This window comes from Lynx rufus, unplaced genomic scaffold (genome assembly GCF_022079265.1).
Source record: "Lynx rufus isolate CCGP_SWC_20201006 ecotype Redwood Valley unplaced genomic scaffold, mLynRuf1.p SCAF_13, whole genome shotgun sequence".
NCBI classification, from domain to species: Eukaryota; Metazoa; Chordata; class Mammalia; order Carnivora; family Felidae; genus Lynx; species Lynx rufus.
Genome location: NW_025814827.1, coordinates 3,241,359 through 3,265,403, shown reverse-complemented (window position 1 = coordinate 3,265,403; position 24,045 = coordinate 3,241,359). Strand labels below are relative to the sequence as shown.

Sequence of the window (24,045 nt, the reverse complement as noted above, 5' to 3'; positions counted from 1 at the left end):
ATTGAATGCAACAATGAGCATAAAGCCTCTGGTGAGGTACCTGGCACATTGTGGGTGCTCAGTTCAGGTCAGTTCCCCTCCTTTCCTCCCTCCCTGCTTCCCACCAGGTCCTGCGTCGATCCTCTTTCCAAGCACCACCTCAACCATGGCCTAGGGTCTTTACCTTCCTTATGCCCCTTCCCTAAGCCTGGATGAGATACCTGGGGCAGGCAGGGCCAGGAAGGCCCAGAGAGATTCATGACTCACCTGGAAGACAGTGCTTTAGCTGTGATTCTGTGATCATCACCCAGGCCTCCTGGCTCTCTGTCCACTTACAACCCAGGCCTTGTTATCACATCTTTACAGAGAGAGCAGGCAGGCAGTGGTCCTTGTGAGGGCGATGAAATATTCAAATAGAAAAGGGAAGATTTATTATATTGATCTTGGAAGGGCTCGCAGGGACCATGAGCTTTAATTATCAGCTCGGAGCCCCGGTGGAGCAATGCCAAGTGATTGTGTGCAGAGGGCTGGATTTATGGCCAGGGTCTGCCCCTTAGTCACTCTCCTTCTTGTGTGTCTTCTTCTCTTGCCCTGTCCCCAGCCCACCCAGTCTGGGAAAGCTGAGGAAGCCACTGCCAAGTCCCAACTGTATGTGACCATCGTTCGGAAAGGCAGTTTCTTCCACCGCGACATCAGCAGCAACCACACAGCTCTGGAGGTGCCAGGACTGGAGCAGGGGGTGGGGGGTGAAGGGGCAAGACCCCAGGCCCTCCCCTTGGCCACCTCTGGTTGGCCTGACTTTGTGGGGTGGGGCAGGGTGTCTGGGGAAGAAATTAAGAAGGAAGAATGCAACAAGGCCTTCCAAGAATAGCCAAAGTACTTTGTGAAGAACCCACCCTGGGATGACGGGGATGATGGGTTAGGGATGGAGATGAAAATGATGCCTAACCTTTTCCAGCACTTCCCAGGCATACAGTCCTGCTCTGCTCCACACATCCCAAGCAGGGAGGATGGAGAAAGGGAGGCTCCCAAAGCCTTATGTCTGTTTGAATCTCATGGGGGGTGGGGAGGAAAAGACCCCCCACCTTGGCCCACATTCCCTTCCTGTTTCTCTCCTTTTCTGTCCCACTTGAGTAGGGACCCCTGACCCACAACCCCCAAAATTTTAGGGCCTCCCCCTCTTCTTTGAGTCCTATTTCTGAAGAGGTTTGGCTGGACTTCCAATTAGGCATTCATTCATTCATTCATTCAATAACTGTTTACGGAGCCTCCTCCAGGCTTGGCTCAGCTTAGACCTAGCTGGCACACATGATGCCCCAACCTTCTATTTCTCAGCTTTTCAGCAGCTTCAGAAAGATGGGCAATGCTCTGGAAAGATGTCCAGGGACCTATCCCCCCTCCCTTTCCCCTACAGCCTTCAGACTTCCCAGAGATGACAGACTTAAGTAGTGTTGGCCTGAGTATGAGAGAGGGATCCGAGAAGGCCCAAGCTCTGGGCTTCCCCTGCCCCAACGTGCCTGATCTGACCCACCCCACGACACTATCAGCCTGGCAGGACAAAAGCGTTCTTTAGTCCCATTTCACAGCTGGGGACACCAAGACTCGGAGAGTCTGGTATGGAAGTCCAGAGCTCCTGACCCACATCTCTGCTTCTCCACCGCCACCTTGCATGCCAGTGTATATCAGACCTGTAGGTCTGTTATAATCTCCCCCTGTTCTAATCTCCCTCCCTTTTCCATCATGTTCTTTCCTGAGATCTGCCAGCAGTCCACACACACACACACACACACACACACACACACACACACACAGAATAAGGAAGAGTGGTAAAAGCTTGGCCTTGCTGTTCCCAGGCCCCACCCCACAGGGAGAAGACCGTACCTTTAAAGACCTGGCAGAACCCTTGCTTGTGGGAGTGGGGGGTTCCCACTGAGGATCTGCCCCACTCCCACCCCAGCCTCCAGACTTACCTGGGAGAGTCTCAAGCACCCCACCTACTCTGCGGCCCCAGCGCAGATAGATGCCCCCCTTCCAGTCCTGACAGCAGACTGGAGAGCACAGTGGGAAGAGAAATTGCTTCTTTTACTCACTGGCTGTCATGAGCATGTGCACCTGGGCAGCTCTCTCATTCACACCTGAGCATATAGCATTGAACAGGTGTAAATTAACCAGCACCCCCTACCTCTCAGAGGCCTGCTCTCGGCCGCTACACCTGTTAGAGTCCCTGTGTGCACCAGGGCCTGACACCTCTGCAGTGGACTCGCTCAGCCCAGACTCCCACCCCCACCTGAAGTTTGAAATGCCCGCATCAGATTCAGTCCTTTGAATGTGGGGAAGGGATTCAGTCTCCAGGGGCCCCAGTGAGCATTGAAAGGCCCTGAGCACTATCTTAAGGCCTTATCAGCTCACAGCTGTGTGGAGTTGCTAGCCACCTGCTAAGATGGGTCCTGGCACAGGGTCCTAGGAGAGAGTGCCCAGGGAGGAGGAAAGAGGATCCAGAACAAGCCCTTACTCCCAGGCACTCTCCTCCCATTGAAGGTCAGAACTGGGAGGACCAGGGACAGTCTGGTCCAACCCCTCAGGGTATGAGCTGGGATACTAAGGTCCGGCATGGAGCAGGGACTCGCCATGGTGACATAGTGACCCAGCTGTTGTGAGTGGGCCCTCAGCTGTGTTCACAGCCCCTTCTTTTTCCTGCTCTTCTTCCCATGTAATTAGGGCCCCCATCCACCTTCCAAGACCAGCTCAAGCCCAGCCCTCCCACCCTGCTGAGGTCACTTCCTGGCTCCTGCCCTGCCCTCCCAGGTCTCAGTGATTCTGTTTCTCTCGTGCTCAGAAACACAATCAGCCTCTCCCTCCCCATCCTCTACTTTTCTCCTTCCTAAATGGTGCTCATTTATTCCCCAAACACATACTGGGCTCCTACTCTGTATCACATGCATTTGCTAACAGCTGGCTATACAGCAGTGAATGAGGTAGACATGATCCCTGCCTCTGTGGAGACTAGGTTCTAGTCAAATGGACACAATGTGAGCAAGAAAGAATTAGAACAAACACAGGCTATGATGAGTGCTAGAGAAGAGACAATCCAGGGGCTAAGAGAATGGGGTGGGCTACTTTAGTAAGGTCACAGAAGGCCTCCAGAAGGTGGTGACATTTAAGCTCTAAAGGAAGAGAAGGAGTCAGCCACTGAGTCACTGGGGGTGGGGGTAGGGAATCTAGGCAGAGGGATCAGCATATGCAAAGACTCAGAGGCAGAAACAAGTGAGTATGCTGGAGGTGTGAGACAAAAGAGGCTAGAGCCAAGGACTGAGGGATTGGTGGAAATGTGGGCTGAGGGCAGACAGGCCACACATGCAGGCCTTGACCATGATGGTTAGAATTATAGAATTCATTCTAAGGGCAATGGGAGGAGGGTCATCTCTGGGTCTCAAGCAGGAGAAATAACATGATCCCATTTATTTTTACAAAAGTGGTTTTTGCCATCATGTGTCAAATTGCCTGAGAAAGGGGATGGATTGGGGGGCCAGAATAGAAGCAGAGGCCACTGATGGGGGTCAGAGAAGTAGAAGAAGCCACAGGAAACACAGCTGGGGGGAGTTGGGGTGAGGACTGAGGGGCTAGTGGGAACCCATTTGGTGGGTAAGGGGTGAGGGCCAGTAGCCAGATCAGGAATTGCTTGGGTTGGCAATAGAGGTATGGGGGGACAGAATCTGTGTCTTCTCCCCCTGCCTTCCCAATGCCTAGCCCAGCGTCTGAAGGAGAGTAGCCTTGAGCAGAGAACCAAATGAGGCAGATGGAGGCAAAGATGATCTCATTACTGGGGAGAAAGATGGTAGATGGGTTGGCCTTGTTTCTGAGAGGGCCCAAGGCCACCCAAGGCTCACTTGCCTCCTCTCTTCCCCAGGTCTTTCTCCGGGGAATCAACGAGCCCCTGGTCAACAACTCTGACCCCATGGTGGTCATTGCCAGGGTGGTTCCCAACTACAGTGATTTTAAGTGAGTGGGGCCCACACTCACTTAAGGAGGGTGGGGAGGGCAGAGGACAGAGGAGGGGAAAGGCTGTCATCGCCACATGATTCCAGGAGGCCTAGAAACCTACCCTCCCCAAGGCCCTTTAAACCTTCCCACTGGGTCTGAGGTCCCAGGAAGGTGCTCTCAGCCCCTGGAGAGGGGTGGCTCAGAACTCTCTGGAGAGCAGGCTGCAGGGCAGGCCAACATGTGGAGGAGGAGAGGAGGTCCTCAGCCCCTCCCAACCTGATGCGGTGGGTATGGGATGGGGAGGCAGAGCTGTCTGCCTCTGTCACTGCCTCTGGTGGCCCAACAAGACTCAGCCAAACCATCTGTTGAGTTCTGATGACCTGTGAACACCCCTTGCTTGTTGGAGAAATGAAGATGACTGATTCACTCATTCCCAGCCCTCCTAAAGAGCTCAGCACATGCACACACCCTGAATCCTGCCCTTACAGCCTCCGTGCTCCCCACCTTAAGCCTAAACCATGGGGGTGGGTCACTCTGGCAAGGACTTCCAAAGGTGAGGCATTTTAAAGATGGGCCAGCTGAGGCATTGAGATGTGGCCAAGGCCACAGTGAGCCATGGGGAAAGGAACCTGGGAGTTGCAGCCTATCTCCTGACCAAGATGAGCTTTCCCAAGGCTTGGGCCAGCAGTCAGGAGGACCATCCATCCCCTGTCCTGGTGTCCAAGCCACTGCACCCTGCTCCTCTCTCACATCAGTCCAGAGTCCGTCCAAGCGGGACCCCATGGCTTCCAGGCTTGGGCAGATAGTCAAGAGTACTGGGCATCTGTAGCACTCATGGGCTGACCCCTGTCTCCTTGCCTCCCCAGGGTCAATCAAATGAAGCAGGACCCAGCCTTCGTGGGGCTGCCCATCACCCCACTCCCCTTCCCAATCCCGTCTCTTCTGCACTTGGATGTTCCTCGGGTCAGCCAGAATGGGTGTCCTCAGGTATGGCTCCTTCCCCCACACACCCTGTCACTGGCTCAGACCTCTAGTGTCTCACCCACGTGTCCATTCATTCATTCCTTCAGTCAGCGATTCCCTTGACTATTAAGGAGTTTATTGAACCCAGCCATGTACCCAGAGCCATGCCTGTCTGTGCTGGGGAGGAGCTGCCCTCGGGGCACTCTTGGTCTGCAGAAGATAGGCATCACACACAGGAAAAGGTCAAACATCAACACAAGATAATATGTAATCTAATAACAAACAGGAGGGACTGTCAGAGCTGTAAAAATCAGAGAAGACACAAATGGACAAATATTATCTGATGCCACTTATATGAGGTTCCTAGAGTAGGCAAATTCATAGAAACAGAAAGTAGAATGGTGGTTGCCAGGGGGAACAATAGAGTATTATTGTTCAATAGGTACAGAGTTTCTATTTGGGATGATGAGAAAGTTCTGGAAATAGATAGCAGTGATGGTTATGCAACACTGTGAATTTACTTAATGCCACTGAACTGTAGACCTAAAAATGGTTCAAATGGGATGGTTTATTTGTGCATATTTCACCACAATAAAAAAAAATTTTTTTTAATTGGAGGCCATAGGGATATGAAGCCTGGGTGATTCGAGTGGGTATCCAGACACAAGGCTCTTGAGTTTTCAATAGGGGAGGGTTGGCGCAGGGCAATAGAGAATAAGAGTGCGAGAATAGGGATGGGACACACAGGGCATGAAGCACATCATGTCTGGAGAGGAGGGTAGTGTATTTGAATATGTTGGGGAGGGATGTGCAGACTGCGGCTGGGCTCCAGGCAATGGCCAGTTCAGTCTCTTCCCATAGTCTCTACTTCAGCGGGAGCTTGCCCCACATGGTGATCCCCACATTCCTGGGCCTTGAAGAAGACCGGGGTGCCTGGGAAGTCCTTCCTCCCATCCAAGTACTAACCAGGCCCGACCCTGCTTAGCTTCCGAGATCATACGAGATCAGGCGCGTTCAGGGTGGTATGGCCGTAGACCTGGGAAGTCCTTCCTGTTGTCTGCCCACCATAGTTCATGTCTGGCAGGGCAAATACAGAATGAGGCACCCCTTTGGAGCCCCAGCCTTCATTTACAGGCAAGGACATTTGAAGGCTCAGACACAGGCAAGAGTGATGGTGTCAGGGAGGGGTGGGATGAAGGGGGACCCTGGGGACAGAGGCTTCAAACCCAAACCAATCCTCGGCCTGATTTCCCCAGAGTCATCTCACACATGGCCCTGCATTTGCCCAGAAAATTATGAACCAATCAGCAGGCGGTCCCAAGGGGCAGGAAGCACTGGCTGCTTTAATGAGGGAGCCCCCTCCCATCCCTGGACCCTCTCTGGCTGCCTTTGCTAATGAATCTTTGTGGGGGGGGGGAGGTGCCCCTAGCTCCAAAGACTTGCCTCCTGTGCCCCATGCATGTGTGGGACTCAAGGCCAGGGTTCCAGTAATGGCAGGACACTTGTTCACTAGGCAACATGGTAGTTGGGTCAGGTTGAGAACTCACAGAGGTGCCCACGTACCAGCAGTGAGAGGACAGGGACAGGCCTCTGTGGTACAAGGTGGGGGTGGGCAGAGCCCTACCTCAAAGGGGCACCAGTCAGCAGCTTACACACACCCCTGCCGCAGCCCCTTTCTGAGTTGAGAGGTGGTGGTTGGACCAGGTAATTTCTAGGACCTGCCTCTCTGACATCTTCAGTTGCTGTGACTTCCCACCAGCTGCCCACCAAGCCAAAGCACCGTGGGCAGAGATTTGAGAGCCTGGCACACCTGAGTTCGACCCCCACCCCCACCCCACTCTGTGACTTACCAGCTGCATGAGCTCAATTTCTCTAATTCCAGATTCCTACCTTTACTGGGCTGTTAGGAGAGATTAAAGGAGTAACCTGTGCACGGCGCCCAAGCCCAGGGTGGAAGGAAGCTCAGTGGACCCCATCCCTTTCAGAGCTGCCCCTCCTAGTGTCCAGTGCCTCCTGAGGCCAGCCTGGCCATTGCCCTTGTTACATTTGGCTACAAGTAACAGAAACCTCATGGACTTAAGCTCTAAGGATATTTATTGTTACAATTGTCAAGGGGTCCCCATGTAGGATGCTGCCAGAATTGGTTGATGCACCATCTTAGCAATGTCCTCAGGACTCAGGAGCTTTCCACCATCCCTGGATTGCCATCTTCAGGTGGCTAACAGCTCATGGAGGCAAAATATTCGGGGTACCCCAGACATGACCAAGACCGGAGAAAGAAGGAGCCTCCTCTCCTCCTCACCTGTGGCTTTTAAGTAGCGTTGGAAACCTCCCACCCGCAGCCCCTCCGCAGATCTCCTTTCTCGTCTCATTGGCCAGAATTGGGTCACATGCACTTCTCTCACAGCCAATCACTGAGGAGGGGTGTGGCATCATCGCCTTGCTGTAGCAGAAGTGCACAAGTGAGGTGCAGGGTGGCAGCCTGGACCAAAGCAGTTTCTGTTGGCTAGGAGGGAGGAAGGGGAATGGTTGAGGGGTAGGCGGCTCTTAGAGTCTGCTTCACCCCTCTCGGAGCCTGGTGATGACGGCAAAACTGGTGAGTGAAGAGATAGGTGGGCCCGTAGGGCTGACCTGACTCTACCGGAGGGACACGAAATAGGGTGGGACTTAGGAATTACTCCTCCCCTGCACCCCGCACCTTTGGGGTAGGGCCATTGGCCAGCAGGCTGCTCCTGTCATCTCCTCCTGTCTCAGCTCCCATGGCCAGTCGGTACCCAAGCTCTCATGGGGCCCCTTTCCAACCCGCAGACCTTGCCCTAGTGCTGGCTGCGTCTTCTCTTGGCGTGACCACCGCAGCAGCCTCCACTTGGGCCCATCTCATTCAGCGTGTGAGAAGCAGCCAGGGCAATGCCTCCCCCAGATCGAGGCTCTTCCCCTGGATCCCTGACTCCTTCACTGACAGGACAAAGCCCTCGCTGGCCACCAGGTACACAAGGCCTCGTCCCCTACAGCCTCCTGTTTCACTGTTCCAACCCGCACAGGCTTTCTGTAGTCACTCTGGATGCCCAGCTCTTCTCCACGTTCGTGCTGTCCTCTCTGGCCTCCCAATTCTGCTGCGCTCAGCCTAGAATGGTCTTCCTCCCTCAGATCCTCCTTTACCCCGTTCAGAAGTCATCACTTTCTCCTCTGACATCCCAGCTTCCAGAACTCACAACTTGCTTAGGCCTCTGCATAGATCATAGGAGTGTGTATGTGTGTGTGTGTGTGTGTCCTATCACCTAGGAAGACGGTGAACTCCAGAGCGGACAGGGTCTGACTCTAGGTCGCCTGTAGGCCCTGAGCACCCCTGAGGTATAGAGCATGCAGGAGCCCCCAGTCAGCATTTGCTGAGTTCAACTGAACGTTCACCTCGATATCAAAGTATCCATTATCTCCTTCAGCCTTCACAACAGTCTTCCAAGGCATCGATCATAAGACAGTTCCTGGTGGACAGTGACAGCTCGGTTCCAGTGAGGGGAAGGGACTTCCGGAGGTCTTGCAGCAAGGTTGAGGCAGACCTGCGCCCAGAGCTAAGGCGTCCTGGCTCCCTTGAGGCCCTCCAGCATCAGCCACTGTCAGCTACTCTTTCTGGAATGGGCAGAGCAGACAGTGGCAGGTGTGGGTGTGGATGTGGTGGGCCCAGGGAGAATGGAAGGAGGGCCCATGGGCCCATGTAATGAAGGCTCTGTCCCTAGGGAAGGCAGGTCTGCCTCAGTGGCAAGGGGTTAATGGCTTTGCTGAAGATTACAGCCGAGGGTTAATCACATCCCTTAATTCCACAGCCTGCCATGGCCTTTCCCATTAGCATCTGTGGTCAATGGCTTCCCCACCCCATGCCCTGCCCACTCCATACGTGCATGTGCATGCACACACACACGCATGCCACTGACACCTTCACCAGGGCCTTGGCATCAGACTGTGAATGTGATTAATCCTTGATTCCTTGCCCCTCCCCCTCACTCCGTTCATACACAGGAGAAGCTGGACCCTGTCTCCCCAGTTGTGGGTCTGAAGGGATCTTTCCTGGAGGACTCATCCTGGGAAACCATTCAGGGAAAGAACTGTCCTTACTGAGCAGTCAGACACTATTTCTTGCTTAGTAGGTTCCATTTAGACACATTAGTAGGCCCCAGAGAGGACAGCTAGCATCCATTAAATACCCCTCTTCCCCACCCCCCACCGCCGGGTGGGAAGCAAGGGATGGAGGCAGCAGGGGACTGAGTCACAGGTCCTTCTTGAGTGTCCCAGGGCCTGGCAGATGATCCAGGCTATGGGGAAGGCCCTCTGGCACTCAAGAGAACAGGGTGGCTCTGGGATGGGCATGGTTTGGGGATCAATCCTGAAAGACGACTCCCAAGCCCCACAGAGCCTGAAAGCAGCTTCTCTAGCCTGGCCCCAGGGCCAAGTGGCTGTCCCCAAGCTCCCTCCAGAGCCTGTTCTCAGGAACACTCCCATCGCCCCAGTCACTGCCCCTGTGTTCAGGACCCCTAGCCCCAAAGTGACTGCAGCTCATGTCTCCAGGGGCAGGGGCCAAGGCAGACACAGCTGAGCCTCAGGCCGGGCCTCAAAGAACCAGAGCAGGCACATTAGTGTGACAGGCATCAGGGCCCTGCCACCACGGGGGGAGTGGACCCACACTGATATTTCAAGATCCTGCATCAATAACTCCCGGAGCCAGCGGTGCATTTGTGCTGACCTTTCTGAGCACTGACTGATTCCCGCAGGGGAGCAGGAGGTGGGAGCGGCCGCCACTGTTGCTGACAGCCCCTGGCTGGGGACAGAGGCAAGGCACCCTGCCGGGGGTCCGCACCAGTGACCCCAGCCCCTCCCTGTGTTGGGACCATGCAGGGCTGCCTGCTGGGTGTTCCAGGCTGATGCCCCTGTGTTCCATTCCCCACTCCCCATTTTCCAGCCTTTGCGGATGCCAGGACTCCTCTACCTGGAGTCCCTCCTCATTCCAGGTGTCCTCCACCCTTGCCACGCTTGCTGCCACACGGACCTTTTCCTTGGGCTGTTTTCCCAGCCGGAAGCCCCTCCTCCTTCCCTTCATCCTGCCATATTTTACTTCAGAGCCTTCCTCTGGTCCTTCGTCCCGCAAGACAACTCTGCTGACCACCTTCAGGAATGTCTCATCTAGCCCCTTATTCTGCGGCCATAGTCAATGCTGTCTTGTCTCATTGTTTAAATGGTACTCGTGTGTGCTTCAGCTGCGGACTTAGTATGCTATCAAGTCCCCCAGATGCCCGTTGGCATGCCCTGCAGACACACCAAGGCTCAGGCATCTGCAGACCTGCCGTAGTGTCTGCAAAGGCCTGGGGAACCTGTGTGGGGCAGAGAGGGACTGGTGACAAGGGTAGAGGCCATGTCTAATTTGGCATCTCTGATACCACCACAGCCCTGGGTGTGAATAGTAGTGCGACTTTTCAGGAAAATAGTTTACCAGCGATCAGTCAAATGCCTTAAACGGCACATCCTTTAACTCAGGGTCTCCATTTTGGGTACTCAGGAGACAATTTGAGATACAGAGATACATGTCAAAGAATATTCAATGCAGTGATAGTCTAGGAAAACATGGGAAGGGAGAAGCCAGGGTGCTTGGACATGAGAAAATGTCCTGCAGCTATGAAAATCGTGGATTACAGGGTTACCTGTGACTCTGGATATGCTCAGGTTTTCATGGTGAATGAAAAACATAAGATGTTAGGATGACAATTATATACAAAATAGGCTTCAGAAAAAAAACTAGAAAGAAATGCACAGGCTTAGGATAGTTGTCTTTAGTGTGTAGGAATTTAGCATTTTTCTTTTTAATCTTTTTATTCTTCTGTATTTTCCAAAATTCATGCCTTACACGTATGCTGCTTTGGTAATTGGGACAAACGTTTGTGACATATATAGACACACATAGATGGATATATCTGGACATCCTTCATTTGGGAGAAGCTGTGGGCTCACCACCCACTCCCACTGCCTCCTTTCAGCTGTCCAAGCCTGGGGGACCCCCGGAGCTGCCCTCATGGAATCAGTCCTTCCTCTTCCAAGGCCGAGACGGAGCCACCAACTTCTCGGAAGACACAGCCCTGGTGCTGGAGTTCTACCCCTCGACTTCCAGTGAGTGCGCTTGCCAGGCCAGGGCAGCCGTGCATCAGGACATATGATGAAGGGGTGCTCAGACCACCTGCCTCTGCCCCCTGCAGGGGTAGGTTAAGGGGACCCAGTTCCTAGTGCATGCAGACAGGTAGAGGAGCACATGGCAGCCTTCCTTGTCCTTGTTCCATGGCACGGGCCAGGATACATGGGTCCTATTCCTGTATTAGATCCATGCATTTTTATTGAACCCCTGTCCCCTCCCCATGTACCTGTCAGCGAGGAGGGAGGGATCCCCCAGGGCTCACAGACTACAGGAGAAACAATTCAGAGACCAGGTGATCCAAGCCTGAGTTCCACCTTCAGAGAGTAAAGCCCCCAAGGGCAGAGACAAGGGAGATCCATGTACACACCCCGAAACCCAGAATACGTTTGGAGTTTGGCCTGGAACTCAGGAAGCCCTAAAGAGCAGAGGAGGAGGATCCTTGTGCAGGGCAAGGCCAGGAGACAGGAAAGAGGCTGGCAGTGAGGGATGGGAGAACTAGATGTCGGGTACCAACGGATCGGGCGCCCGGTGGGGCCTCAGATGCTGGGATCCGAGGAGCCTGGGGTGGGGGCTCTGGTGGGAGTCCCAGCTGGTCCTCCCTCTACAGTGAAAGGCAGTGAGCCGTGGACCCTCAGCAAGCCCCTGGGCATCTCCGTGTTGCCGCTAAAGAACCGTTTGTACCGCAAGATGCTGACAGGGAAAGGTCTGAATGGGCTGCACGTGGAGAGGCTCCCCATCACTGTGAGTCCCCAACCCTGGACGGAGCTCGTGATGGGTGGCCTGCTCCCACCCCTCTGCACCCTGCTCCACCTTGCCACACTAGCACAAGTGAATCTGGCTTCTCCAGCAGCTTCCACCAGGGCCCCTACCAGGGAAGCCAACCACTGTCATGTGTAAGGAGCTCCCCTGAGCTCCTGCCCCAGCAACACGAGCAGAAGTACAGGGAGCCCCCATGGGATGGTGGCAAGAGCTCAATCCTTTAACCAGCCTGGGTTTAAATACTGACTTGCCCTAGTTCTCACTGTGCAACCTGGGGCAAGTGTCTTAGCCTTTCTGAACCTCAAAGTGCCCATCTCTAAAATGGGAACAACATGCCCATATAGGATCTCTCTGTATGACAAAAGAGCCAAGGGCCCAGGCTCTAGAGCCTGACTGTCTGGATCCAAATTCCAATTCCACCCCTTAACAGATTACATCACCATGGGAAAATTAAAGTTCCGGTGCCTCAGTTTCCTTATCTGTAAAATGGGTTCATAGTAATAGAATTTTTCTCCTAGGGTGGCTGTGAGATTTCTTGAAGCAAAAGTATTTAGAAAGTATTTAGAACAGAATACAGTCTCGTTAAGAACTAATACACGATTACATCATTGTTTATTTCTATGCCACCTTTTCCCCTGAAATACTTCTGGCCATTCTGACATAATAGACCCCAATAAATGGGAGTTTCCCTACTCTGCCAGGAAACAGGTCTGGAAGTGCCAGTCGGGTCTACAGTGGAGTTGGGAAGCGAGGTTTGAGGCAGTGAGGGTGAGCGGAGGCAGGGACCAGCTCCCACCTCCCTCTCAGGCCCCGGGCAGAGCCCCTAGCAGGCACCTTCTTGGGCAGTCCAGAGCACTGGGCAGAGCAGAGGCAGAAGCTGTCTTGGCCAGCATGGGCTGACTGCTCCCCTCTCCTCCCCTAGGACACCAAGCTGAAAACCATAAATGGTGAGGCCCCCACAGTGGATATCTCCTTCCAGCTGCTTTCCTCTGAGGTAAGGCTGCAGCGCATGGGAAGGTCAGGGCCTGGCAGCCGTATGCCAGCTCCTGGAGCCCCACAGTGGGTTCCAACCTCCTTCACAATTGCTGGCCTTGTTCAGGGGCTGGGGCCAGGGGCTTCTGGGAGGAGGAGACAGCTGCTTTGGGTAGAAATATCTGAGGGGGATTTGAGGCTCTGGAAAACAAGATAGAAAGCTGAGATTAGGGAGAAAAGAATTGAAAGCAGAGGGCCACCCAGATCTGGGAGTCAGTCTCTAACCCAGCCCAAGCCAAGCTGCGCTCATTGGGATCAAGGTTCTACCAGGGTGAAGTAGGATTTCGGCTGCTGTTGCTGCGGAACAAACTAGCACCTTAAAACAGCACCCATTTATGAGCTCACATTTCTGTGGGTAGGCAATCTGATACAGCATGGCTGAAATCAAGACGTTGGCGAGGTCGCATTCCGTTCTGGAAGCTCTGGGGAAGAATGTGCTTCCGAGCTCATTTAGGTGGTCATCAGAATCCAGTTCCCTGCCGTTGTAGGACCAAAGTCCCTGTTTCCTCGCTGGCTATATCCCAAGGGGCCTCTCCGCTGCTGAAGGCCACCTGCATTCCTTCTCACAATGGGCCCCTCCATCTTTAAGCCAGCAGGCATGTCAAATCCCCCTTACACTTCTAAACTCTCTGGCTTTCTCCTTTGTCAGCAGCCAGAGAAAACCCTCTGCTTTTAAAGGGGCTCATGTGATTAGGGCAGGCCCACTCTGATAATGTCCCCATCTTAAGGTCAACTGTGCCATGTAACATAATCACAGGGGTCATAGCTCATCATAGACATGGGTCCTGGGGATTAGCGTGTGGAATCTTGAGGGCCCGTTTTTGGAATCCTGCCTGCCACAGCTGGGTTGATCCAAGTGGAAAGATACCACTGGCTGAGCCCTGCCTGATGGATGGGATCTCTTCCTCTAGTCAGCTCTCCCTGGACTCAGAGTCCAGGTTGGACCCTGGTCATCTGGCCCCAGTGCACCGGCCAGGCACCTCCTGGAATTCTTCCACTTTTTAGTCGGTAGTGCTGGGACAGGCACGAAGCCGGGATATGGGCAGTTCAGGACCATGAACCCAGGAAATACTGGCAGGAGCTGATGTCTGGGTCAGCCCACTCCTTCCAGCGTCCCATACCAGGAAAAATAGCCAGAAGCACTGGGGTAATACTTGGCCCTGTGTCTTATGCATGGAGAACACAGGAATTCCATGGTGAGGGGTAAGAGGTATAGTCTGGGAATGCAGCCACCTGCAACTGTGTCCCTGCAAGACCTCTGGTGAGTACCTGGGACCTCCCATTAGCACTTCCCCTTCTGGAATGTTCTGCATTGTCTTCTAATTCCTCTAATTCCTGGTGAAAGAGAGTTTGTTAGATACGGCCAGACAGCCCTCACCAACACCAACACCAAACCACATGGAGGACCAGGAAGGTACTGAGAGGGGAAGACACAGAAGCAGTGAAAGACCCCAGGAAAGAAGAAGGGTCCTTAAAGAAAATGTCACAGATTTCCCAGATTGGAGCTCAACACTCCACGGCCTCTTCTCGGGGTCTAGAGTCTGCCAGTGGCCACTGCCTGTCCCCTCCTCACCTCGCCCTGCCTCCTGTCCCTTTACTGGGCACCTGTGTCCAGAGGACAGAAAGGAGCATCAAGTGCCCCTGGTCAGGCCACTGGGGGACCCAGGCAGGCAACAGGCAGGTGGACGGGACACTTCCCCAGTTGCCCAGGGGCTAGGCACAAAGGTCTCAGTAATGAATTATTCACTGGAGCTGTGCTAAGTGCAGAATTAATCCCTTTCCTTCCAGCTGGCGGCCTCACTAAATTATCCCTCCAAGTCATGCGGGAAAACGCTGCCGAATTCATTTAGCTGCTGAGTGTTTTGATCTGGGCCTTGTGATTTTAGCTTCCCCTTCCCCCAGCCCCCCTCCCCCTGGAGGCGGGTAGAAAACCTTTCAGTAATGGATTTCTGAGAAGAAAGGAAAAGAAAGGGATCGAGATTGGGTGTGTACCAGGAAAATAGTACGAGAGGAAATTCAGATTCTGCGGCCAAGTGTTCACACACACAGTTGCACACGTGCACACTCTCTCCCACCATCACATTCAAATACCCGCATGCAGAGAACACATACGCACAAACATGCACACACACACTGCTTTGCAAAGGTGCACACATTTAATGCATATATACATGCTCACACACACATGCAACTTGACACACAGACGTTTTTCACACCCACATTGGCATACAAAGAAGCTAAATCTCTTTGTGGCTAAACTGTTTCTTGGTGAAACTATCTGTGAATTGGCCAATAACTGACTCACTTTGATTCTAGAATCTTGAACTCCAAATTTGGGGGTTGACTGCTCATGTAGTGGACCCGGCATAAGGTTCTTGCAACCATTCATTCATACTTTTATTCCGCATGTATTTGACGAAGCCTAGAATTTAGGCTGCCCTTGTGGATTGCAATGCGGAGAGGGAGGGGCCGGCAGCCATGGAGCCCATCTGCCTTGAATTCTCCCTCATCAGGCTTGAACATGGCTCTCTGCTAGAGAGCCATGAGCCCTTTTGGCATCCTTCTCCCTAAGGGGTAATGGGAGGATGTTGAGAATTGATGAACAGGTGGATGGCATTGCAGCCAAGTCCAGAGGGCCCATCCCCAACTCCATCACTCACCATCACCTTCACTCTTCTTGCCCCATTGTCCTCCGTGCAACTGCAAATGTTTATTGGACACCTGCTATGTAGCAGATACTGTCCTGGTTTTAGCGATCTTACACAGAGGACAATGAGAAAAAGGCCCTGTCCTCATAAAGCTTGCATTTTTAGAGGACAGGGAGTGTGGACCAGACAATGAGCCAGTCAGTTCATGAGCAGACATCACCTCCTCGTAAGGGGCCTGATGAAACCCAGCGAGGTGATGTAACAGCAAACACTTGACAGGTTCTGAATTCCTTCCGTCTTATTGTTCCACCTGAGACGGTGTCTGCAAATCCACGGTGGGAGGTAACCTGGCCTTCACATTTGCATTCTAGCCTGTGGGACCAGAAACATTGCTTCTTCCCCCATTGAAATCAAACACAGCTCAAAGCTCCACAAGCCACTGCCTGAAGCCTGGGATCTTAGAGTCCTGTGGACACTCAGATGCAGGGGGGCTTGGGATAATGGGCCTCTTGGGGCCCCTCATCCTTGTGGCTAACAATTCCATCTGAGGGGCACATGATCAGATGTGCTACTGAAAAGCGATGCTTCGGGAGAAGTGAATATGCATGCCTTATCTGGGTACCTCCCTCCTGAGGATACATCCTCTCTCTCACAAGCCTCTTTCTCATGAGACCGGTCATCCGGGTTAATTGAGGTTTTGGTGAACACCATCTCCCCACACCCACTGCTTCCACATCACCCCTTCTCAGCGTTCTGGGGAACAAGAACATTGTGGAATTTCCAGATAGGCAGAGACCACAGAGGTGTCTCTCAGTCGCACCCCCTGGACAGGATTCTCCTTGACAACATCCACCACAGGTGGTCTTACTCGTGCTCTGCCATGACAGGAAGCTCACTACCACCAGAAGCACCCTGCGCCATGGCTCAGTGGCCGCAACAGATAGAACTGATCGCCCCACATTGAGCCTACCCTCTCTCTTTGCCCAGGCTCCTGGCTCCGCCACTTGGAGCTGCAGTGAAGCCCTGGCCAGCCTCCTGTACCGGTTCTGGGGACACTGGCGCATGGTCAGCCATTCAGCATGCCGGCTGGCAGACCAGCTGACAAAAACCCTGCAGTTTCTGTAAATGGCAAGATGGAGTGGTCTCCTGGTTTGGGATATTGTGTTTGAAGTGGTTCTGTTGGTGATGGGTTAAGCTTTTTCCCTCTGATGGGACTTCTCTACAGGCACCTGCTGCTTACAGTGATCTGCTTTAAGCTGGAGTTGTGTGTATAGTACATGAATAACTACACATAGGTTCACAAAAACTAAAAAAGAATGTACACCTGCATATACACAGCAGACTTCCCTTTATTGCACATTCGGTGGGGGTTGGCCTTGGAGGTCCATTCGGCTCTAAGAATCCAGGAGCCCGTGGCTACTCCACATACACATATATGAATAACCCTTTGCTCTCCTCCATTCCCCCTCTGATGTTGGCCTCTTCTCTTTGAAGAGTGTGATCTGGTCCCTCAGGAATCTGTGCTTCTCCAGGCTAAACAGTCTGCCTCTTTTAATGAACTGGTTTCAAGATCCCACAGCAGTTTTGGTGCCCTCCAGCTTGCAGGCAACCTCTTTGAAGTGAGGCCCACACCTGACCAGGTCTCCTAGGTTGACCCGTGCGGATTGGAGCCCAGCATGCACACGATAGGTGCTTATTGTGTCAGTCCCTGCCTCCTTGCATGGAAATGTGCCTCCTGCAAGGTTTGAGTGTTTGGCAACCGTGTGCCCTCTTGAGCTGGAATATGGAATCCAGAGTCTTACCCAGGCAGAGCACCAGGGCACCAGGCAAAAATGGGGCCCCTCACATGGGTGGCTGCCTCCTTCTTAGCCCACAGCCCTGAGAGATGCTGGGAGGACTTGAAACCCACAGGTTTCCTTGGATGTTAGCACAGGGTGAGTGCCTTTGTGGAGAGAAGGAGGTGGCTCCTGCTGCCACCCACTGAGGGAAGAGGCGGCTCCCACAGTCCTGTCTGACCCTCCCCCTTTGCTGTTCTCACAGGGAGAGGCGGGCAGGTCTTCAATGCCATGCATGGACTGCCCCGGTGTTTTCATTCGAATCAGTTACAAAGCTCTCTGGAGGCCAGACCAACGTGGGGACAAAGGGCTGTTTGACAAATGTGGAGGGGAGCCCAGAGGACGGGCAAAATCACACTGGCTTTTGATGAATTTTTATAAATTTCTTTGAAGGCCACATATGAAAGCCCTGATCTGGTCCTCTGAGAAGCCCCAATACAAACCTACATCCATTTCCTCACCAAACGCAGCTGCCTGGAAGGCCCAGTGTTTAGGATGACACAGGAGCCTCCTCGGCTGGTTCCATCCTCTGGAGGGTTGGTTCTGTCCCCACCCCTAAGTCCTCAGCTCTGAAAATGCTACCACATGGATGATGATGGATCCAGAGAAAAAGACCCTTTCCCCTCCCACAACTTCCCGACACCCCTGCCTGTCTTTCCTTCTATCCCAGTTCCCCTACCCAAAGAGTGTACATCCTTAGATCTGGGTTTGAATCCTGGATCTTTCACTTGACCTTTCACCCTGAGTTCCACCTTCCTCATCCATAGAAGGGAGTCATGATCCCTACCAGCCAGGAATATAGTGACAATTGAATGAAGGAGCCTGTGTAAGTGCCCAGCCCAGTGTAGTTGCTGACAAACATGCTGAACTCATCAGAGATGAGGACAGGGCTCCTGGGGGAGGGGAACAATGGAGCCTTGCTAATTCATCACTCGGCGCCCGCCCTTCATGACAGCTGCTCCACCAGATTCACATACATAAGGACATCAGGAGGCCTTGTCAAGTGCTGAAGATAAACATCACCAGCCCCACATTTGGTTTCACAGCAATTTTTCAGGGAATGAAGAAATGGAGAAGAGACAGACAATCATCTCTCTAGAGGCCAGATTTGCTGAAGTCCCCACTACATCCTGCCTTGAGCTGGGGCTGTGGAGGAGGTGGAGAAAGTGAGGACCTGCTTCCTGGCCTGTGAGTGGGCAGGGCTGGACCAAGAGCCATACTGCAGGCTCATACCAAATGCCTCACCAACCACAGGACTCTGTAGCTTTGAGAATGTGAGCCTTTGACCCTCAGCCAGAGATGGAATGTATTGAGTCTGGATATAGGGATGGCTAAGGAAGATGGACATTTGGGCCCTCCTCTGGCCTGCTCTGCTCTCCCATGAGCCCAGTGCACAATTGGTGTATTGAAAAGGGGGGAGGGGAGAATAGAGAGAGAGCAAAACTTCCGGACCAAACCACTCAGAGAGTGGGGGCTGCTCTTGGATTTCTCCCCATCTCAAAGCCAGACTACCATAGCCTAGACCTCTCTTCGGCCAAACCAGATGCACCCCAGTCCACCCAAGGCCATTCAGGCATGAATTCATTAACCATTTTTTATTTGTATTTTTATTTTTGCCTCTTAGTGTTTATTTTTGAGAGAGGGGATAGTGGCAGAGAGAGAAGGAGACAGAGGACCTAAAACACTGGGTCCAGAGAGCACTGACTTCAGAGAGCCTAACACAGGGCTTGATCTCATGAACCGTGAGATCATGACCTGAGTCAAAGTGAGACACTTAACTGACTGAGCCACCCAGGCTCCCCCCTTAGCCATTTTTTAGATCCCTAATCTGTGCCAAGGAGTAAAGGACCCTGACAGATCATTATCACCCATGTTGCTAAGGGTTCTGGTTGAAGTGCATTGCATACAAAGGTCAGAGGAAGAGTCACAGAGAAGAATGGTTTGAACTCTGCCTCAAAGAGTGGCTTGGAAATTGGCAAAGCAAGGATGTTTCAGGCAGAGAATCACAAGTGCAAAGCCATAGAGGCATGACAGTATCTGAAGCACATGGGACATATGGAGGCTGTTGTGGGAAGCGAGACTGGAGAGTTAGATGGGGCTTACATTGTGGAGGGCCTAGATGCCAAGATATAGAGTTTAGACTTCGCCATAAAGTGGTTCAAAGCTAAGGAAGGTCTTTGGCCAGCAGTAGGATGTGATCTGACCTATATGTTGCACAAAGTCTCTCTAGATGTAAATGAGAGACCAAGGGAAAAGATTAAATGCAAAAAGACCAGGTTTCAAGCTAACAAGAGCGAGCCCACAGACTCTCCAGTCAGCTATAGCTAGGGCTTTATTTAATACTAAAATCCTTGCCAGAATTTTTAAATATCCTTATCATTGGCTCCCCTCCCCTGACCCCCAACTTGCTTTTAGATTAACCTTCTGATACCATTTTCTGGAGAATAAATTATGGCCCCAATGAGGATTAACACTCAGGCCCTTCTTTGCTGGCAGACAGACTCAGAGCTTCAAACCCCACCGCAGCTGCAAGACCATGCGGGATGCCGTAATGAGGCTTGTGATATGCATGGGAGGCAGCAAGCCCTCTTGGAGGGGCCCGTTTTCTGAGCCTCGCCTTCAGCTGAAGAGATAAGAACCTACAACTGGGGCCACAGGAAATGACAAAGCAGTGACTGATCGGGGAGCTGCTGCACAGGGCTCATTATGGTGCTTGCCAGCGGGCGAGACACCCTTATCAGGGAGTAAATTGCATCAGGCCTCCTGAATTACTAGCGATTGGAAGCAGATTTCTTAGGACGCACTTTGTTAGATACCTAATGAGCGGGATACAGGCAGGCAGAGCCCAAGGCCGGCGGGGCGGGGGACAAATGTCTTTGTTAAACAGAATTTGTCAGTTTCCGCTCCAGGCTCCCTGGGGAGGGTTCAGGGCCAGCTAATTGAATTAAGAGCAAGTGCGCTCCAGCGAGAAGGCTCAGGGCGGGGCAAGAGGCGGGCAGGCCGGAAGGCGGGCGCTTTCAGCACCAAGGACAGCAGCTGCATCCTGGCTAGTCTGTAATTGCCAGGGCCGGCTGGAACTGTTGCATTTTGCATGATCAGGGATTTAGGGGATGGAGTCGGTAGGAGGGAGGCAGAAGATGTTAGGAGAGGAGGACGAAACAGGTGACCCAAGAAGCCTGGAGCCTGTGATGCTATTGGCCTGGTCTGTCTCAAAAGACCCTCCTCTGCAGGCAGGCAATAGTGAGGGCTGAGAGGCATAAGGAAGGGGTGTCTTCTCTCCACCACGACACTCACGTGGTGTGGGGCAGCTGCGGAGCACAAGCAGTCGTGGGATGCGTATCGAGTCTGAGCCAGTGCATGGCTGTGCATTGCTTTGAGCTTTCAAAGTAGGTCTCCAATTACATCTCTAATGAAGCAGGACATGCTGCAGCCACGGAACCACAGAGGGAGGAGGCCACTTGTCAGCCCAACGCTGCCTCAGCCAGCAGGCAAGGTCTGCCAAATAGAAAAGCAAACAAGCAGGCTTATAGGGCTAGCAGACTCCATCCCCACCTGTAAGAAAGGAGGAGAGCTAGGAAAGGCTGGGCTTACATAGGGAGAATTTAGTCCCCAAGGCTCTACCCCCTCCTCATCCCCATTTAAGCATTATCCTCTTCCCCCATCCTCCACCTTGACCACCCGCCATTTCCAGCAGCCTGGCCCCTTCCTTTAGCCCCAGACAAGCTCCCCTCTCATGAGAAGCAAGGAAAGGAGGGCAAAATCACCTCCCCAAAACGTGGGCAGATTGAGACTGAGGAGTCTAAATAGGCAATATTGGGAAAAAGGAATGATTAGGGAGAATTCAGGCACTGTGTGGGACATTGTGGTCCTCCTGGCACCCCTTATATGACCAGACTACCTCCTTTAGGGCTTGTACTGTATGGAAATCTAAAGATTTTTCTGTAAAGGTCACCCACTGACTTGCCCCCAGGCCAGAATGGGTCCTGGTGAAGTTGATTAGAGCAGGGGACTAGAATTGTGGGCAGGTGTCCCCTTCCTCCCTCACCACTACATGTACATCTCTTCAGAAGCTGACTCAGCTTGGTAGATAGCGGAAGAACATTCTTGGTCAAGGGCATATGAGCATATGAGTAGCTGCACTCCCCTGCTAGAACTTCCAAACAAGTTCTCAAGGTCTATTTGTAGGAGAATGTAGGGCAGTCAAGCTTCCAAGACCCCAGACACATCTAAATGGGGCACTGTAAGTGGCAATCTGCCTTTCTTTTAAAAAAAAAAAAAATTAAGTACCTAATAAGTACCCAGCTCTGATCAGGGGCCCAGTAAATGTCAGGTCTGGGCCACTGAGTTTACCCAACTGGTGCTGAACCCACACAGGGTGGATGTCAGGGAGACAGGTTTGGGGGAGGGGACACCCTCTGCAATGTGTCCCTGCTTTAGAACTGATGGGGCTCCTCTGGAGACCTCTCCCTTGATTTCATTACTTCCACTTCCTCCCCTAACTGGATTAGATGGCAGTCTATGAAATCCAGGGCATTGAGATTGGCTTTCTGCCTGGAAATGAGGAGAAATGTCATTATAGGTCCTGAATCAGCATCTCGCCTCAGCCCCAGCGGCCACCTGGTCAATGGGGACTTAGTCTTTGCCCTGGCTAGTTGTTCTTCCCTTCATTCTCTCCTGCATCCATCTACCTATGCATGCATCTGTTGTGTATTCCGTAGTTCTCCTGCTATAGCCAATTTGGTGCTTAGCTGTTCAGAACAGGAGACACATGTGGTGCCTTTTCCTATCTAAAACACAGAGATAAGGCAACCCCAAATCACCTGACTCAGATGCTACACAGAGGCACTGGGTGTGCTCAGTGGGGAGCCTCTAAAGGAATCTTGCCCTCCGGTGGGGCGCCTGGGTGGCTCAGTTGGTTGAGCAGTTGAGCTTCAGCTCAGGTCATGATCTCGCAGTTCCTGAGTTCAAGCCCTGCGTTGGGCTCTGTGCTGACAGCTCAGAGCCTGGAGCCTGCTTCAGATTCTGTGTCTCGCTCTCTCTGCCCTTCCTTTGCTCTCTCTCTCTCTCTCTCAAGACTAAATAAACGTTTAAAAAAAACTTTTTTTAAAGGAATCTTGCCCTCCCTAAACTATAGCCACTGGGAGAGGCAGGGGAGAGAGATAGCAGGCCTAAAGCTCAGAGACAAAACAGGCCCAGCAGTTTGGGTTATGAAACAGTTTGGGTGGGGTGCCTGGGTGGCTCAGTTGGTTAGGCGACCGACTTCGGCTGAGGTCGTGATCTCACAGTCTGTGAGTTCGAGCCCCGTGTCAGGCTCCATGCTGACAGCTCAGAGCCTGGAGCCTACTTCGGATTCTGTGTCTCCCCCTCTCTCTACCCCTCCCCTGCTCACGCTCTGTGTCTCTCTCTCAGTAATAAATAAACATTAAAAAAATTTTTTTAAACCACAATAGGTACCAAAATCAGCCTCAAGGTCACCCAATGCTCCACACTTCTCATTCCAAGAGTCCTCATATAGCTGCTTTCTCTTTGGAATTATCTGTCCTTGTACCCATCTGACAGGAGTGGGAGATGAGACCCATACTGGACTGGATGCCTCTGTCCTTGTACCACTATCCATCCCTTACTCTACTGACATAAGCCTGAAAAGACTTCATGTTAATGAATTCCTGCATACCAAATTTTACTTTTTTTAAGTTTATTTATTTTGAGAGGGGAGGAGGGGAAGAGATAGAGGGAGAGAGAGAATCCCAAGTAGGCTCCACGCTCAGGGCAGAGCCCGACTCGGGGCTCGATCCCATGACCCTGGGATCATGACCTGAGCCGAAATCAGGAGTTGGATACCCAACCAACTGGGTCACCCAGGTGCCCCCCTAAATTGTATTTTATAAGGGCATAAAGGAATCATTATTTAAAGGATCTGAGTGGTAACGTTAAGCATCCTTGTCCTGATTCATCTGTCTCATATGTGTGGGTTTTCATATAGAGTTTACACTTAAAGAGAGGCCCACCTGTACTCATTCTCTCTGTTTGTTCAGGGTCAGGCATTCAGGCACCTGTAACGCTGAGAACATCTGTCCTGGTTGGCACTGTGCCCATTGTTCTCTCAGCTTCTGGTGCAGACGATGGCATATTTATCTGCTATGTGGCCATGACAGAATTCCAACAATTGATATAGGAAAGACCTTTGAGGTCCCTACAGCCTTTGAACAATGGGCATGTGTTAGGGCTAACCATGGATTTCCAAAAGAGCTTTAAAATAACCTCTCTCCAAAGGGAGCCTAACACGTGTCCCTAAGCCCAGGGAACTTAAAATTTGAACAAAAAAATAAAAATGGCAAATAAGCCTGGAATTAGAGAACAGTGTAAGAGCAGAGAGAGCCAGCTGCTGGGCTGGAAGATCCCAGGAAAGCTTTGTGCAAGTATGGGTGGAGGCCATCAAGATTTCATGGAGAGGCTGAGTTGTAGACAAGCAGAGATGAGAGAAATAGTCATGCCAAGGGAAGAAGAGAAGAGGAAAAAGAACAGGGAAGGCCAAAGAGGAGGCCCAGTGCAGTACAGAGAGAGGAGACTAATGGGTTATAATATGGGGAAGGTAACAGCAGAGATGGAATGGAAAAGAAATCTACCCAGCAAAGGGTGTCAAAGGAGCTTGGAGATTTTAGAAGCTATTGTTACT

At 52.3% G+C, this 24,045-nt stretch overlaps 1 protein-coding gene across 1 annotated transcript in view; it reads left to right on the top strand.

Moving 5' to 3' along the window:
* The window catches only part of CCDC33 (coiled-coil domain containing 33), a 106,809-nt gene that overhangs the window by 42,477 nt on the left and 40,287 nt on the right, over positions 1–24,045 (top strand). Inside the window, exons 7-12 of the mRNA XM_047075669.1 lie at positions 581–697; positions 3,887–3,978; positions 4,827–4,947; positions 10,944–11,073; positions 11,703–11,836; positions 12,777–12,848. Of these exons, the coding sequence (XP_046931625.1) occupies positions 581–697; positions 3,887–3,978; positions 4,827–4,947; positions 10,944–11,073; positions 11,703–11,836; positions 12,777–12,848 (666 nt within the window). The remainder of the gene's footprint in view (positions 1–580; positions 698–3,886; positions 3,979–4,826; positions 4,948–10,943; positions 11,074–11,702; positions 11,837–12,776; positions 12,849–24,045) is intronic.